Source organism: Rhipicephalus microplus, chromosome 9, assembly GCF_043290135.1.
Source record: "Rhipicephalus microplus isolate Deutch F79 chromosome 9, USDA_Rmic, whole genome shotgun sequence".
NCBI lineage: Eukaryota > Metazoa > Arthropoda > Arachnida > Ixodida > Ixodidae > Rhipicephalus > Rhipicephalus microplus.
Genome location: NC_134708.1, coordinates 25,972,495 through 25,985,405, shown reverse-complemented (window position 1 = coordinate 25,985,405; position 12,911 = coordinate 25,972,495). Strand labels below are relative to the sequence as shown.

Sequence of the window (12,911 nt, the reverse complement as noted above, 5' to 3'; positions counted from 1 at the left end):
TTCCTCTGCGTCAAGTCAAATGCTTGTATGCTAATTTACAGTGTTGTCCCTATCCTGGGCAAGAGTCGACGCTGTGTGGCTCAAAACTGCACCGTGCAAGTCTAGGTTCGTATTATACACGTACGATATTGAAGCTTAGCTTTACTCAATGTAAGGACCAACTTTGGTAAGAATAATTAACGAAATTCGAATGATTTCATTGAAAGAGCAGGTGATTTTCTTACGAGCAGCCGGTATTGTTGCTGCCATAAGCACATCTCAACCACGTGCGCTTTTCATAATGGCCTCTGGGATCCGCTCCTGCAGCATGCTGTGCATAAGCTTAACCCAAGAACTACTCGAGGCCGCGTGAACGCTGATTTGCCAGTTCTACCACCAAACAGTCGAGCTAGGGCTTAAGGTCTCCTCCAGATTTCTTTCGTTGACTCTTTCATTTATCTATAAGCTCGAACTAAAACATCGTTGCCTACTGAGGCAGCGAGCTAAAGGAACGTTTTACTCCGTGGCAGTGTTAACTCCGGTTCTCGTCGTCCACAAAGAGTTTTACAATTGAGTACCAAGATATTGAGTCCACTGCTTTCGCATTCTCTAAGGGTACGTTTCAGCCACGTTCTATATATATACTGGAAGTAAACGGTGAAAATAGATATGTCACGTAGTGCAGCCCGCACTGCGGAACGAAGATCCACGAAAACAAGGCAACCAGCCATCTCCGTGAATTTCTCTCTCTTCTCACCTCTTTTACAAAACCCACCCTACATATCTTCGTATCTTTATGTCTCGCCTCTGCGCAGGCCACCTGACGGATCCCCAGAATTGATTACCGTGGCCACTCAACGCCACTCGGTCGTTTTGCATAGGCCCCAGTTTTCCATTTCCGTAGAGCTGTATTCTTTAGCGGGCGCTTGGTGTAATCTCACTAATGGATTCACGTGCTCTGTTGCATCGTTTATTTAACCCTAGCAACTAATCCAAATGAACGAAAAGCAAACAAATCGAGGTGGTGGCGGTGACCCCAACGTTAGAAAATGTGCAGGCAACGTCAACTGTCCGCGTCTGCATACACTAGCAAAAAAAAAAAAAAAACATCAACAGCGACCAGCGATGCAACCGCTATTTTAGGTTACTTAATATAACAGGTTCAAATTTTAGGGTAGAATTTTGTGTACGAAAGTGGCCCAGTGGTGTTTATAACGGTGTTACGCGTGCTTGCCAAAATGGTTGAGTGTAACGCTGTTCGCATACTATATGATGTATGTATGTTAGCCCGGCCGGCTGCAGAACTTTCGTGGGCCACACGGACACCAGCCGAAATTGCCAGCTGCACCATTTGTATACCGCTTCATTTATGAGGTGCAAGGCTATAGCAGCTGCTGAGTCTTTTTGCATTACACATGCTCACGTTAAGCAATAGTTAAATAATTTCACGACCCATAATGTGACTTGTGAGTAATAAACAAACATGCTTTATGCCTTAAAAACACACAAGACCCATTGCTTATATGGTTGTCAACAGGTTGCTCAGTAACGCCTGGCGCATCCTTGTTTTCCCATCGTGGCCTCCACCATTACTTTCAGCAACGTGCAGCCGGAGTCAATCACCGAGGCCACGCTCTTGAGGATTGAAGTGGCGAGCTGTCTGCTGCCAAGAGTATTGCTCTGCTGAATGCATGGCACTGTGATACGATTACTAAGCATGGCGTCACCGGGGTGGGGAGGGAAGGCTGCAGGATTAAGTGTGGCCAACTGGCGTTGCTTAACGTGTACTTTAAGTCAAACACAGAAATGTCCTTGCGTTTCTTCGCCATATAAATGCGGCCACCCTCGCTGAGAGAACATGCCTTAATAAAAGCTTAGCAATGCCTCACCTTACCTACCACGCTACGCCGACGGGAACCACAGGATTCATGCCCGTCGGTGTTTAAAAGAACGTCGACATTCGCCGACGTTCGTCGACGTTCAAAGCTTTTATGCCAGTAAGTGTGCGAGCAGTTTCGTACTTGAAGACGTGTCGACATAGTTAAAACAGTCCCCAAGCTCTTGGCTATCTTTTATGTGGCCTGCCTAAGCATTTTATTAATAATTTATTCCATTTTCAACGCCCAAAGGCACTGCATATGGTGGAAGTAGGGCTTCAACCTATCACAAAACATTACTATAAAAACAGCTGGTAACAACCTAAACAAAAAAAAAACAGACAAACGCACCATCAGTCAACAGGGACATGATAACGACATGCTATCCGAGGCGCAAATCGACATAGCGAATGGCGGGTTAGTTCATCGCAAATATTTTTCTGTATCTGAGCTGGAAGCGAGGGTGCTAGGCAGCATGTTTCACAAAATTATTGTGTTTGAGAAGAAGGGGATATTTATCGCTGTTGCACGACCAATTATGCGTGCAATGAAATATTTGTGATCCAGTCTCACAGATGATCTTACAGATGGAATAATTAGAATGTCTTGCGTGTGAGTCATAATGAGGCAATAGAAGCAGGCAAAGGTGAGCAATTTTTCGACGCGGTTCTAGGGTTGGATGCGACAGGTTGTGTTTCAAAGACATTGTACCTAGGTACGGGGAGCGTTGGAATAATGAAAAAAGTGCAGCGCAGTTTTATACTGTTTCTAGTTCGTACTTTAGCTATATGAGGTCCGAAGTTTATTTTGCTTCTATTACAGAGACAAGGAGCAAGAGCAAAAGGCTACAAAGGCCTGACAAAGGGCCCCGCTTCTGTTGGCACTCAGCAACAGTGGTACAAATGGCGATACAAAGCTAATCACACAAAGTCATATAAGTTCAAATGTCATATTAGCAGTATACAGACCACATGATGAATAATAGATGAGAAAAAAAAGTAACATGTAGCCTAAATCAAACTAATTTGAATAAGTGGCCCGGAATACAAAAAAATATGGGCATCAAACAATAGCGAAATACAGATTATTAAGAATCTGCGGTATAAAATTTCCTGACTTCAGTAAAAAAAATAACATAGGAAACGAGAGTGAAATGCCTTATTCAATTGCAAAAAAGCATAGGTGCATGACACGAAAATATTACACACCATGCATATTCCAATTGATGCTCTTTAATATACAGTTTCATAGATTTTCTTCACAGAGTAGGAAATAAAGGGGACTTAAACCATTCAATAATTGCGAAACCTGGTAGCCTACATGTTGCCTGCATAAGCTGTTCTGAACTTCGGTATTACCCTAGTTTCATTGTGTAGAGAATACCGACATTTAGATTCGACTGATTTAGCCGTGTAGAGTTTGTTCGTTTTTATATGTTGAAAGAGCTTATAGTAGTATATCTGGTTAGCTTTTATCAAAGTGTGTTTAATAAAGAAATGACGCGTTCGCAAATTTTGAAGCCTACCTGTGCAGTTTTCAAGGCATTTATCGACTGTCGTTTGCAATATTGTCAATTTCTGATATCAGTCAGTATGCTAATATTGGACAAAGCTGACGACCGTTAGATGTTAGTGAAAATGCTCGCTAGAAAGTTTGCGAATGTTGGCTTTCGTTGTCGGTTCCTGTGAAGAAAAACTATTGTCTCGAACACACGGCAATTTTTTGCAAAGAAATTGGTTATTTTGTTTTTGCTACTTCCATCCACAGATCACTACCTGCGGCCATGAAAACCTTGGCCGTGGCACTAAGGATCTCGAAGCAGCGTCCCTCAAGCGATGCTGAGGAAAGGGTGAAGCTGAGGGACGCCGAAGAGACCATCCACTACGGTGAGTATACAGTATTACGAGCGATGGCTGGTGCCTACAATGTGAACCTGTCACCTCAACAATAAGTTGGGTGAGTCGGTCTTGATTCATGATGTGAAAGGCCCCTTTATCCCGTGTCCGTTTTTAATCCACATGTGTCATTTCTATCGCATTTGTTCACATCACGAAATCTGATGTCACGTCGTGCGTGCTGCAAATACAGCAAATTTGAATCTAAAATCACTTAAAGAAGATAAAAATACCAGACTGATGAGCTGGTTAGTACTGAACAATTCAGAAGAGTAGAGCAAAGATGCACACAGAGATTGACAGATCAAGACGAGACACAGAACTGCGTCTCGTCTAACGCTACGGTTCTGAAAAATAACTTAGTACCAAGTGAAGCCACTTCGTCTCGCGTTGGGCATTTTTCGATTTCCGATCCCTTGCTAAGTCGTATCACCAATCTGGACGATTGATGACGTGACTATATATCTTTACATTAGCCAAACGGGCTTACGCCTCATAACAGCATTCAACTGAGTTGGTTGGTTGATAGGTGACACTGGTTCAATCAAGGCAACTCGGATCAGTTTATCATACAACAATAATAATTGTAGGGGTTTAACGTTCAAAAAGCACAATTTGATTATGAAGGGGCACACCATAGTCGAGCAAGCAGAACAAGTTATTTTCACTGTATTCACAAGCAGACGCGTGCATGGGGGTGCGGAGGTAGAACATCCGCTTGGCACGCAAACGACCGGGGTCCCATTACCGCTCTGACCCACAAATTTTTATTGATTATATTTATTCCATCGTTATCGATTTTCCAGTCACGCAAAATATTATGATTTTTTTCGCTCACAATCAATGACGGCGACACCGACACCGGAATGTCTGCGAAACGGACTTTTTATTGCTCTCGTCTTAAAGGTGGATGAAGAAATGACTTTCTTTCTGCAGACACCGAACCCTACAAGCTTTTACAATGCATTCGAGTCTCAACCGATTGAACGGCGGCGAGGATCATACTCCCGTATTTTTGCGTGTGTAATCCTAGGATTTTTAGTCTATGCAACTCGTAGCCGAGGGTGGGGAGTGTAGAGTGATGTTTTCGCCAACGGAGGAGAGTCGAAGGGAATCCGCGACTTTCAGGTGAGCAGCTGAGTACGTAATGCCTATAAATGCTTGGTGTTCAATAGCGCTAATTACGTGCTTACAAACTAATTATGCCCTGAAATGAAGTGTGCACTCCAAATCGTGAATTTGTGCTTGCTGAGGTAACGTGTACTTGTGGAAAAAATAACGAAATAACGCGTTTCAATTAGCCATAAATTGTCCGTATTTGAATTACTTGGATCGGTATGTCTACGTGCCACAAAGTGCGGAATATAGAAAACCAGAGCGGGCTACCTTAGGGTTACTTTATATGCTGCCTTAGCATATGCAGTGACTAAGCTGCATTAGGAATACGTCTGGGTAGAATATTACGGTAATCGAAGCCGGACATTCCTGGTCGTTAGGAAGACTCTATAGGGGAGTATTCTCGAAGGAATCATTACGACGTGTTACGCAGTGTGACATATACCTCAAGTGCCCAATTAGCCTAATTACACAGTTCGTGCTAGTGGTTGATATTAGAAGTGGAAGGGACGAAAGCTGTAAGCTATCTTAGAGCTTGCTCTTTACTGAGGTGGCAGTCATATCGAAAACCTCGGCGGCCATTACCGGCCTAAGAAAAGCCATTAGCTAAAAGGAATCGATCAAGTGGACGCTTCATAACTGCCGGTACAGTCATGGCACACCTTGTCCACGACAGACGCTTAGACTTCTAATTATCCAAGACTCATTACAGTCTCTGCCATAATGTTACAAACTACTGTTAATGCTGTCACGCGAAGTAAGCATACTACGATATCTACACTATTGGGTACAAAACTAAATAGGAGCCATAGTATTTATTAGGAACCCACTGTTATTGACAACACCCGTTCAAGCTGACACCTTGCCAATAACATTTTGGCATATGGGAAGGAACGGCAAGCAAATATAGTTTAAGCCAGTTTTCCATAAAATAATGTTAGTGATAGAATCACTGTTACAAGGGGACCCGATTTCACCACTGAAAGCTTTTGATTTAGCTGTTGCGACAGATTCATAGAGCGAAGTAATTAAACGTAATTAACTTGCAATCCTGAATTCAGTCTGATTTATAGAGGATGTGACGTTCGCATCTGGATACTACTTAACATATATGTTCACAGTTTACAGCTATTGCTCTATGCGAAATCGGGGTTTGTTGGTTTTGTTCACTACGCATGATTGACTGATTAAGTAACTGGTTTATTGATTAGTTCGCTGTTTTGGTGGACTGAATGATTGATTTATTGACTGTTTGGTTGTATGGCGAATATATATATATATATATATATATATATATATATATATATATATATATATATATATATATATATATATATATATATATATATATATATATATATATATATATATATATATATATATATATTCATTAATTCATTGATCCATTCGCTGTGGGATCAACGTAGCGATGCATTAATAGGTTTGTTGGCTAATACTTACATAAGAAATTTATTTATTTATTTTCTTTCACAGGATCGACACAGTCCCTACAGAGGCGGCTGAGCGACCAAACACTCTACCTGCTTTCTGGCGGTGATGCTGCTGAGAGTGCCATATTCACCGACGAACCTTTCGCCATGGACACAGCGCCTTACTCCATCACCACTCCCGTGGTCATCACCAGGTGAGAACGAAAGCGAAGATTAGCTGGCTCACTCGTGTGATGTTCCTTTATGACGAGTTTCGTTTTTTTCATACCTTTGGCAGATACCGTGAACCATATTATTTTTGACGATCGCTTTTCTTTTCGTACAATATTTTTGTCCGAGTAACTTTGTTGCGATGTTTAGTAAACCTTTATACAATAATGTCGTCTTTGCAGATGAAAACATTATTCAGTGGTATCAATTTTGTAGCTGTTTAAATTCCATGCAAGTGTTTAGCGGATACCACGCTTCTCAGAAAAATAACGAGAAATAGCAAAGCAAATGCCGGGATACTACCCTAAAATTTTTATTATTAATGCCATTGTGGGTATCAAGCAAGTGTGCTTGCAGCAGTTGCGCAATGAGTGTTTAGATAGGGCTCTTAAAGGCCGCTCTACTAGCTTTCGCTGAGCCTTATGTGGCTATGGCAGGCCTGATTGTGTCAATATTTTATGCAATGGTGCAAATAATAAAGTAACTTAGTTAATTATTTTGAAAGACTAATGTCAGTCTACGAAAGCAGGATGATATGTAACAGTGGACAGGGCTAATGTTGTGGTCATAAGGTGTACTTGTAGTTATATAATATAATGTCCATCATTACAGGCCCGGAATACTTGGCTAGATTCATTGTCTATGCCAGACCTTGTGATTTAATGTTATCGCTATCAGTGCATGGCCTACTCAAGACTACTACTGTGGGACGCTATTGAAAGATATATTGCCAAAATTGTTTGTTGTGGTTGCTGTTGTTGGTGTTCTGTATCAATAAATCGCTGTGGAATTCTAGTGAAAAAGTCAGTGAGACCAGTTAAACACTACTTCTTCAGGTCTTTCTGAACACTGAATAGCTTTGACGTTTTGTTTAATGTACCACACTGCACTAACGAAGCAGTTTGACTACTTTGGAGCCACGGGCAATAATAAGTTATTCTGCTAGTATTCTGTGTAATGGGGCTCATGCCTACAAACTTTTACAAATAATTTTTACGGCGGAGATGTTATGGTCAAGGTTTGCTATGTGTCGTGAAGAGATAAGTATCATCGTCATGAACTGGCACACGCTATCTCGATCCAACCTTAAATTTGCCTTTTTCTGCTTTCCTTCAGGAACACATGCATAAAGTTGCCCGGCGTAAGACGCAGTAGCATTGACAGATGAGGGAAGAAGTACATATAAAGAGAGAGAGAGAAGTACAACAAACTTCCCCGTGAAAAAGATATGAGTTTTTTTTTTTGCGAGTAAATATACGAGCTCGCATAGCGTACAAACGATCCTTAAAGTGTGCATCGTAACCATGATCGACTATCTAAGGACGCTAGCAGAGCATAACATAGCCTTATACAGCAAAGTACAGCAAGGGGATGGAAAGAAGAGCTGAAAGCGAGGAGGGGAGAAAAAAGGAGAGAGTGAAGCATAGCAGAGAAAGAAAACAGAAAGACAAATAGAAATAAAAAAGATTATGAAAGAGAGACAAACAAACAAAGAGAGAGAAAAGGAGACAAAGGAAGCGAGAAATATAGAGTGAGAAATAAAAAGCCAACAAAGAGAGAAGAAGAAACAGCAAGAACGGTAAAGAAGAGTTAGAGAGATGAAGATACAAATAGATGTAAACTGATGCAAACGAGGACAACAGATCAAGTATAGTGACGTATAATATATTGCACTATAGCAACAGGTGGGAAAGATATAAGGCGAAGGCCAAGCCAAGCCTGGACCATCTAGGTGCCCAGCCATGCGCAACTGCGAGCAAGCTGCACTAATACATTTTCCAAACCAAACCTCACGTGTTTCTGTATTGATGATCTCCATGCTTTATCAAAACCTATGTGATAAAGTACAACACCAATTTATTAACGAACAAGGCGCTAGTTCAGACGTCTTAGTTGCCAATCGAATTGTATTGATAATTTTGTATCTCGCACAGATATCGCATGAAAAGACGAATGCGTGGGCATGTTGGAGGAGGAGGAGGAGGAAGGGAAGAAATGAAAGACAGGGAGGTCAACCAGACGCACGTCTTGTTTGCATGTTGGCATTGATAAATGGGGAAGACGGAAACGCAAGGTTGTGGCCCTCGGAAATGCGGATGAGACGGCGCTTGGAAGTCGGCGCTTCGTCCCGTCTCGCCCTTTCATTCGTGGACCCAAATTATGCACTGCCGTCTTCGCCGTCTCGGACAATACCTGATTAAGGTTGCTCATTTTACAATGCCGGAAATTCCACTCGGTGCCATCGCGTTGCTTCTAACTCGTGGAACAAACTAATATATGTCATTCGCAGGCCCAAGTTGAGGCAAGACATCACAGCAACGTCGGCGCTGAAAGCACAGGACTTCCAGGTGTGGTGTTAGTTTATTGTGCTCTAACTATTTTTCATGTTTCGTCAACGATTGTTTATGCTATGATAATGCTGTGTACATAATGATCCCGGGATCTTTCGCTCAGGTGAAAAGAGTTTAGGAATTTGGCTGTCCTCTATCATCACAAGAGATAAAGATGGCCCCTCCATAAGAAGGGTTTTAGGCTAGAACTCTTGTTACAATCCACAGCACCAGAAAGGTAACGTTAGAAGTTCATAACGAGCGTTGCGCAGCGTTCTAGTTTTGTAAAACATGAATTGATTTGATGATTGATATGTGGGGTTTAACGTCCCGAAACCACCGTATGAATATGAGAGACGCCGTAGTGTAGGTCTCCGGAAATTTTGACGAGCTGAGGTTTTTTAACGGGTTTTGTAGGCCATGGAACGCTGTAACACAGACAAGATCCATCGTGATACCTTCTTTGATTGACATTACGAAATAAGTTGGGACATTTAGGTGGCATCAACAACTTCTTGTCACCAAGAACTTCAAACAAATAACAAACTAATCACACTAACTTATAAGAAACAAAAGAAGTATTGTGCAAAATAAAGCGCCAAGAGTATGACTAGAAACCAAATTACCAAAACAATTCTTTCGTATGCGCATTTTCCCATTGATCAGCCGGCTTCGCTAATGATATGCATCGTATCGAGATTAGTTGACATATGTCTGTGCAATTTTTTTTCTGAGGCATTGTTGCGAACACTGGCCCAGATCTATAACATAATGCCAACAGCCAGTATAATAAAAAGTATCATACAGGAGCTCAGAAAACCAAATCCACTTGTCCCGCATAACGCGCACCAAACTCATACACTTTTCCAGCAAAGCAACGAAAGTGTCGCACAGATTGCTTGTCATAAATCCAGCACTTGTAGGTCGCTTTTGTTTTCCACTTTTTGTAACGAAATTGCGTTAAATAGCTCGCTTCGCGGAAAATCCAGTGTCGGCGTCATCATCGTTAATAATAATTGCCAAACTGGCGTTCTCTGTGATCGTCGATTCAACATAAAGGTGAATGAATATCAAAAAGAAATTGCATAATTCATTCATTCATATGTGGGGTTTGACGTCCCAAAACCACCATGTGATTATGAGAGACGCCGTAGTGGAGGGCTCAGAAAACTCTGACCACCTGGGGTTCTTTAACGCGAACCCGAAACTGAGCACATGGTCCTATACATTTTCGCCTCCTTCGAAAATGCAGCCGCCACAGCCGGGATCTGAGCCCGCGACCTGCGGGTCAGCAGCTGAGTACCTGAGCAACTAGACCACCGCAGCGGGGTTAAAAAAAATTGGGGAGGGACAATAAAATATAAGCCTTTTGCATATCAAGCAGGTGTTCCAATACGGAGCTATGCCAATGCTTAAAAGTGCTTTGCGAAACGAGAACACTATAGGAATTTTATATAGAGGCCTGAATCTTCATAACACGTGCGAAATTGCGTGGCTGTATTGTACGATAAAACGTTGTGCCTAAACATGCGCGCTGCGCAAAGTCGGGGTGGTGTAAAGCTGGTGACCGTTACAAAGTGTACAGCTTCTGTAGTGCGTGTGGCACCTTACGGACGTGTAGTGCGTACTCCGTTACTCTGCAAAAGAAAAAGTTATGCCGTAGCGGGCACTTCACTAATTCGCATGTAGTAGGCATTCTATAGGATAGTTCGAAACTGCCAACGTTAGACATCACACAGACATCACTTTCCTAGCAGCACGCTTGAAGGCAAGGCGCTCTGTGGCTGATTACGCTATCGAGTTCTACTATTGAAGGTGAAGCTGAAACGTCTTCTAAGTTTTTGGTGGAGATTTCGCCTTCTCTCAGCATTAGGTGTGAAGCAACAACGAAATAACCATTACAGACTTTATTTGTGCGTCGCTTTTACTTCGCATCCAGGTTTGCGTCACAATCATCGAAGGAAGGCATCTCGCAGGCCTCAACATGGATCCAGTTGTTTGTGTGCAAGTTGGCGACCAGAAGAAGTACACTTCAGTCAAGGAATCCACAAACTGTCCTTACTACAACGAGGTAATGACTTTGATTTGATTTGTGGGGTTTAATGTCCCAAAACCACCATATGATTATGAGAGACGCTGTAGTGGAGGGCTCCGGAAATTTCGACCACCTGGGGTTCTTTAACGTGCACCCAAATCTGAGCACACGGGCCTACAACATTTCCGCCTCCATGAGGTAATGGCTTTATCGACATTGTTACGTGCAAACTGAATTAACTGGGTACACTAACTGAAGAACGCGAACTGTTTTGTGGCATACTAAACAAAGTATTTCCCAACGCTAAAGTGTTCCTAGTTCGAAGTTGATTTCTTTTTTGTAGACACGAACGTTGATGCACTCAGTACAGGTAGTCTATGAGCGTTGAACACGTGTTAAGATTCCTTAAAAATTCAGGCTTCAATTGGTGACTGCTGTTTTGTTGAAAGTTGTGAAGTGTTATGTCTAATTCGAATGCCTGTCATGCACCATGTGCACGATTTCAATTATTTTCTTTTTTTAAGGCTGCATGCCACAGGCTTACCACCAGGCAAACTTTGCTTTTAAATATGAAATACGTATTGTTTCTTTTTTTACTTTAAAACATATCACACAAAATATAGTGCTAAAATTTGAGGCATCGCACTTCAAAAATAATTTATTGTGAATCACTTGAGGGCTACTATTTTTTAGGAATTTTTAGCTTTATTCAACACTTTTGCTTCAAGCATCTGATTTTTTTAGAGCGGTACAGAGGTAATTTGCTAATTTTCATTCAATTTCTTTTCCAGTACTTTGTTTTCGATTTTCACATGGCCCCATCAATGTTGTTCGACAAGATTGTAACGCTAACGGTGAGTTTGTTTCACCATTTGCATTTTTGGCTCCGGTTAAATGTAAGTTGCGGTTAGAAGCTAACACCATCGTCTTGTCCTCTGCAAGCTATTTCGACGCAGCGTATGAGTAAACAGAAGGTGTTACTTACTGCAGTTTTAGATGTGTGTTAAAGAAACGCGTTGAAATATCTTTATTTACGTCTCCTAATACCCGGAACAATTTGCTTCCAAAGACCGAAGAAGAGGATAAAATAACGTTGCACGTGCTTAAACGAACAGGTTTATTGAGTATGGGTCCTTTAGCAGCTACGCGAGTGTTTTAGTTAGAATCGACAGAAAGAGTTAGGCATTCTTTCAAAAAGACTTGCTGCTTTCTTTCATAATCATGTTTCGTTTTGTTTCGTTTTCTTTCCTCAATAAGGCGTTTTACCCAGTGCTTTTTCTGCAGGCTTTGCACAACCGGAACATCATACGTTCGGGAAAAGTTATCGGCACCTTCAAGCTGGACGTTGGTACAGTCTTTAACCAGCCGGGTGAGAAAGCTTACGACTTCCGAAACTATATGCGAATTATATGGGCCAGTATTAGCGGGCAAACGACTAAATGAGTCTTTTTTTTTTCAGAGCACCAGTTCTATCACAAGTGGGCCGTCCTCACGGACCCTGATGATATGACAGCCGGTCCGAAAGGCTACATCAAGTGCGACATATCTGTTGTCGGCAAAGGGGACACAATAAAAGTTAGCGTGTCTTCTATTACGTCAATATTTAGTAGATATAGTAGATATCTGTGCGCAACGACACATATTGTCAAGTCATGTCTCCAGTGTAGCTCCCGTGTAGATTGCTCCCGTGTAGCTAAATAATACAAGCATTCTCACAGTAATAAAATGTGTTTTTTTTAAATTAGGAAGTACTAGCAAATAAACAAATACTTGCACAAAAATGAGAAGAAAAAGAAACGCAAAAAAAAAACGGCATAACAGGTAAGGAACAGCAAATTCGATAAATATATTTTTTTAAACTCTGGCAGGACTGATTCCACTGACGCTCATCTAAACATTGTGATAAGGTTTATATTTAATGAAATATTATCCCATGCTTTCTTAGGTGTGGCAAGAAACCCTTAATTTTGAGGGCACGGCCTAAGTAAAAGCTGCATGTATTTGCAAGTAGTGGTTTC

The 12,911-nt window shown here is 41.6% G+C and overlaps 1 protein-coding gene across 1 annotated transcript in view; it reads left to right on the top strand.

Annotated features, from left to right (window-relative positions):
* The window catches only part of mfr (ferlin family C2 domain-containing myoferlin misfire), a 340,374-nt gene that overhangs the window by 235,608 nt on the left and 91,855 nt on the right, over positions 1 to 12,911 (top strand). Inside the window, exons 6-12 of the mRNA XM_075873366.1 lie at positions 3,624 to 3,742; positions 6,362 to 6,512; positions 8,819 to 8,876; positions 10,798 to 10,929; positions 11,685 to 11,747; positions 12,178 to 12,262; positions 12,353 to 12,468. Coding sequence (XP_075729481.1) covers positions 3,624 to 3,742; positions 6,362 to 6,512; positions 8,819 to 8,876; positions 10,798 to 10,929; positions 11,685 to 11,747; positions 12,178 to 12,262; positions 12,353 to 12,468 — 724 coding nt within the window. The remainder of the gene's footprint in view (positions 1 to 3,623; positions 3,743 to 6,361; positions 6,513 to 8,818; positions 8,877 to 10,797; positions 10,930 to 11,684; positions 11,748 to 12,177; positions 12,263 to 12,352; positions 12,469 to 12,911) is intronic.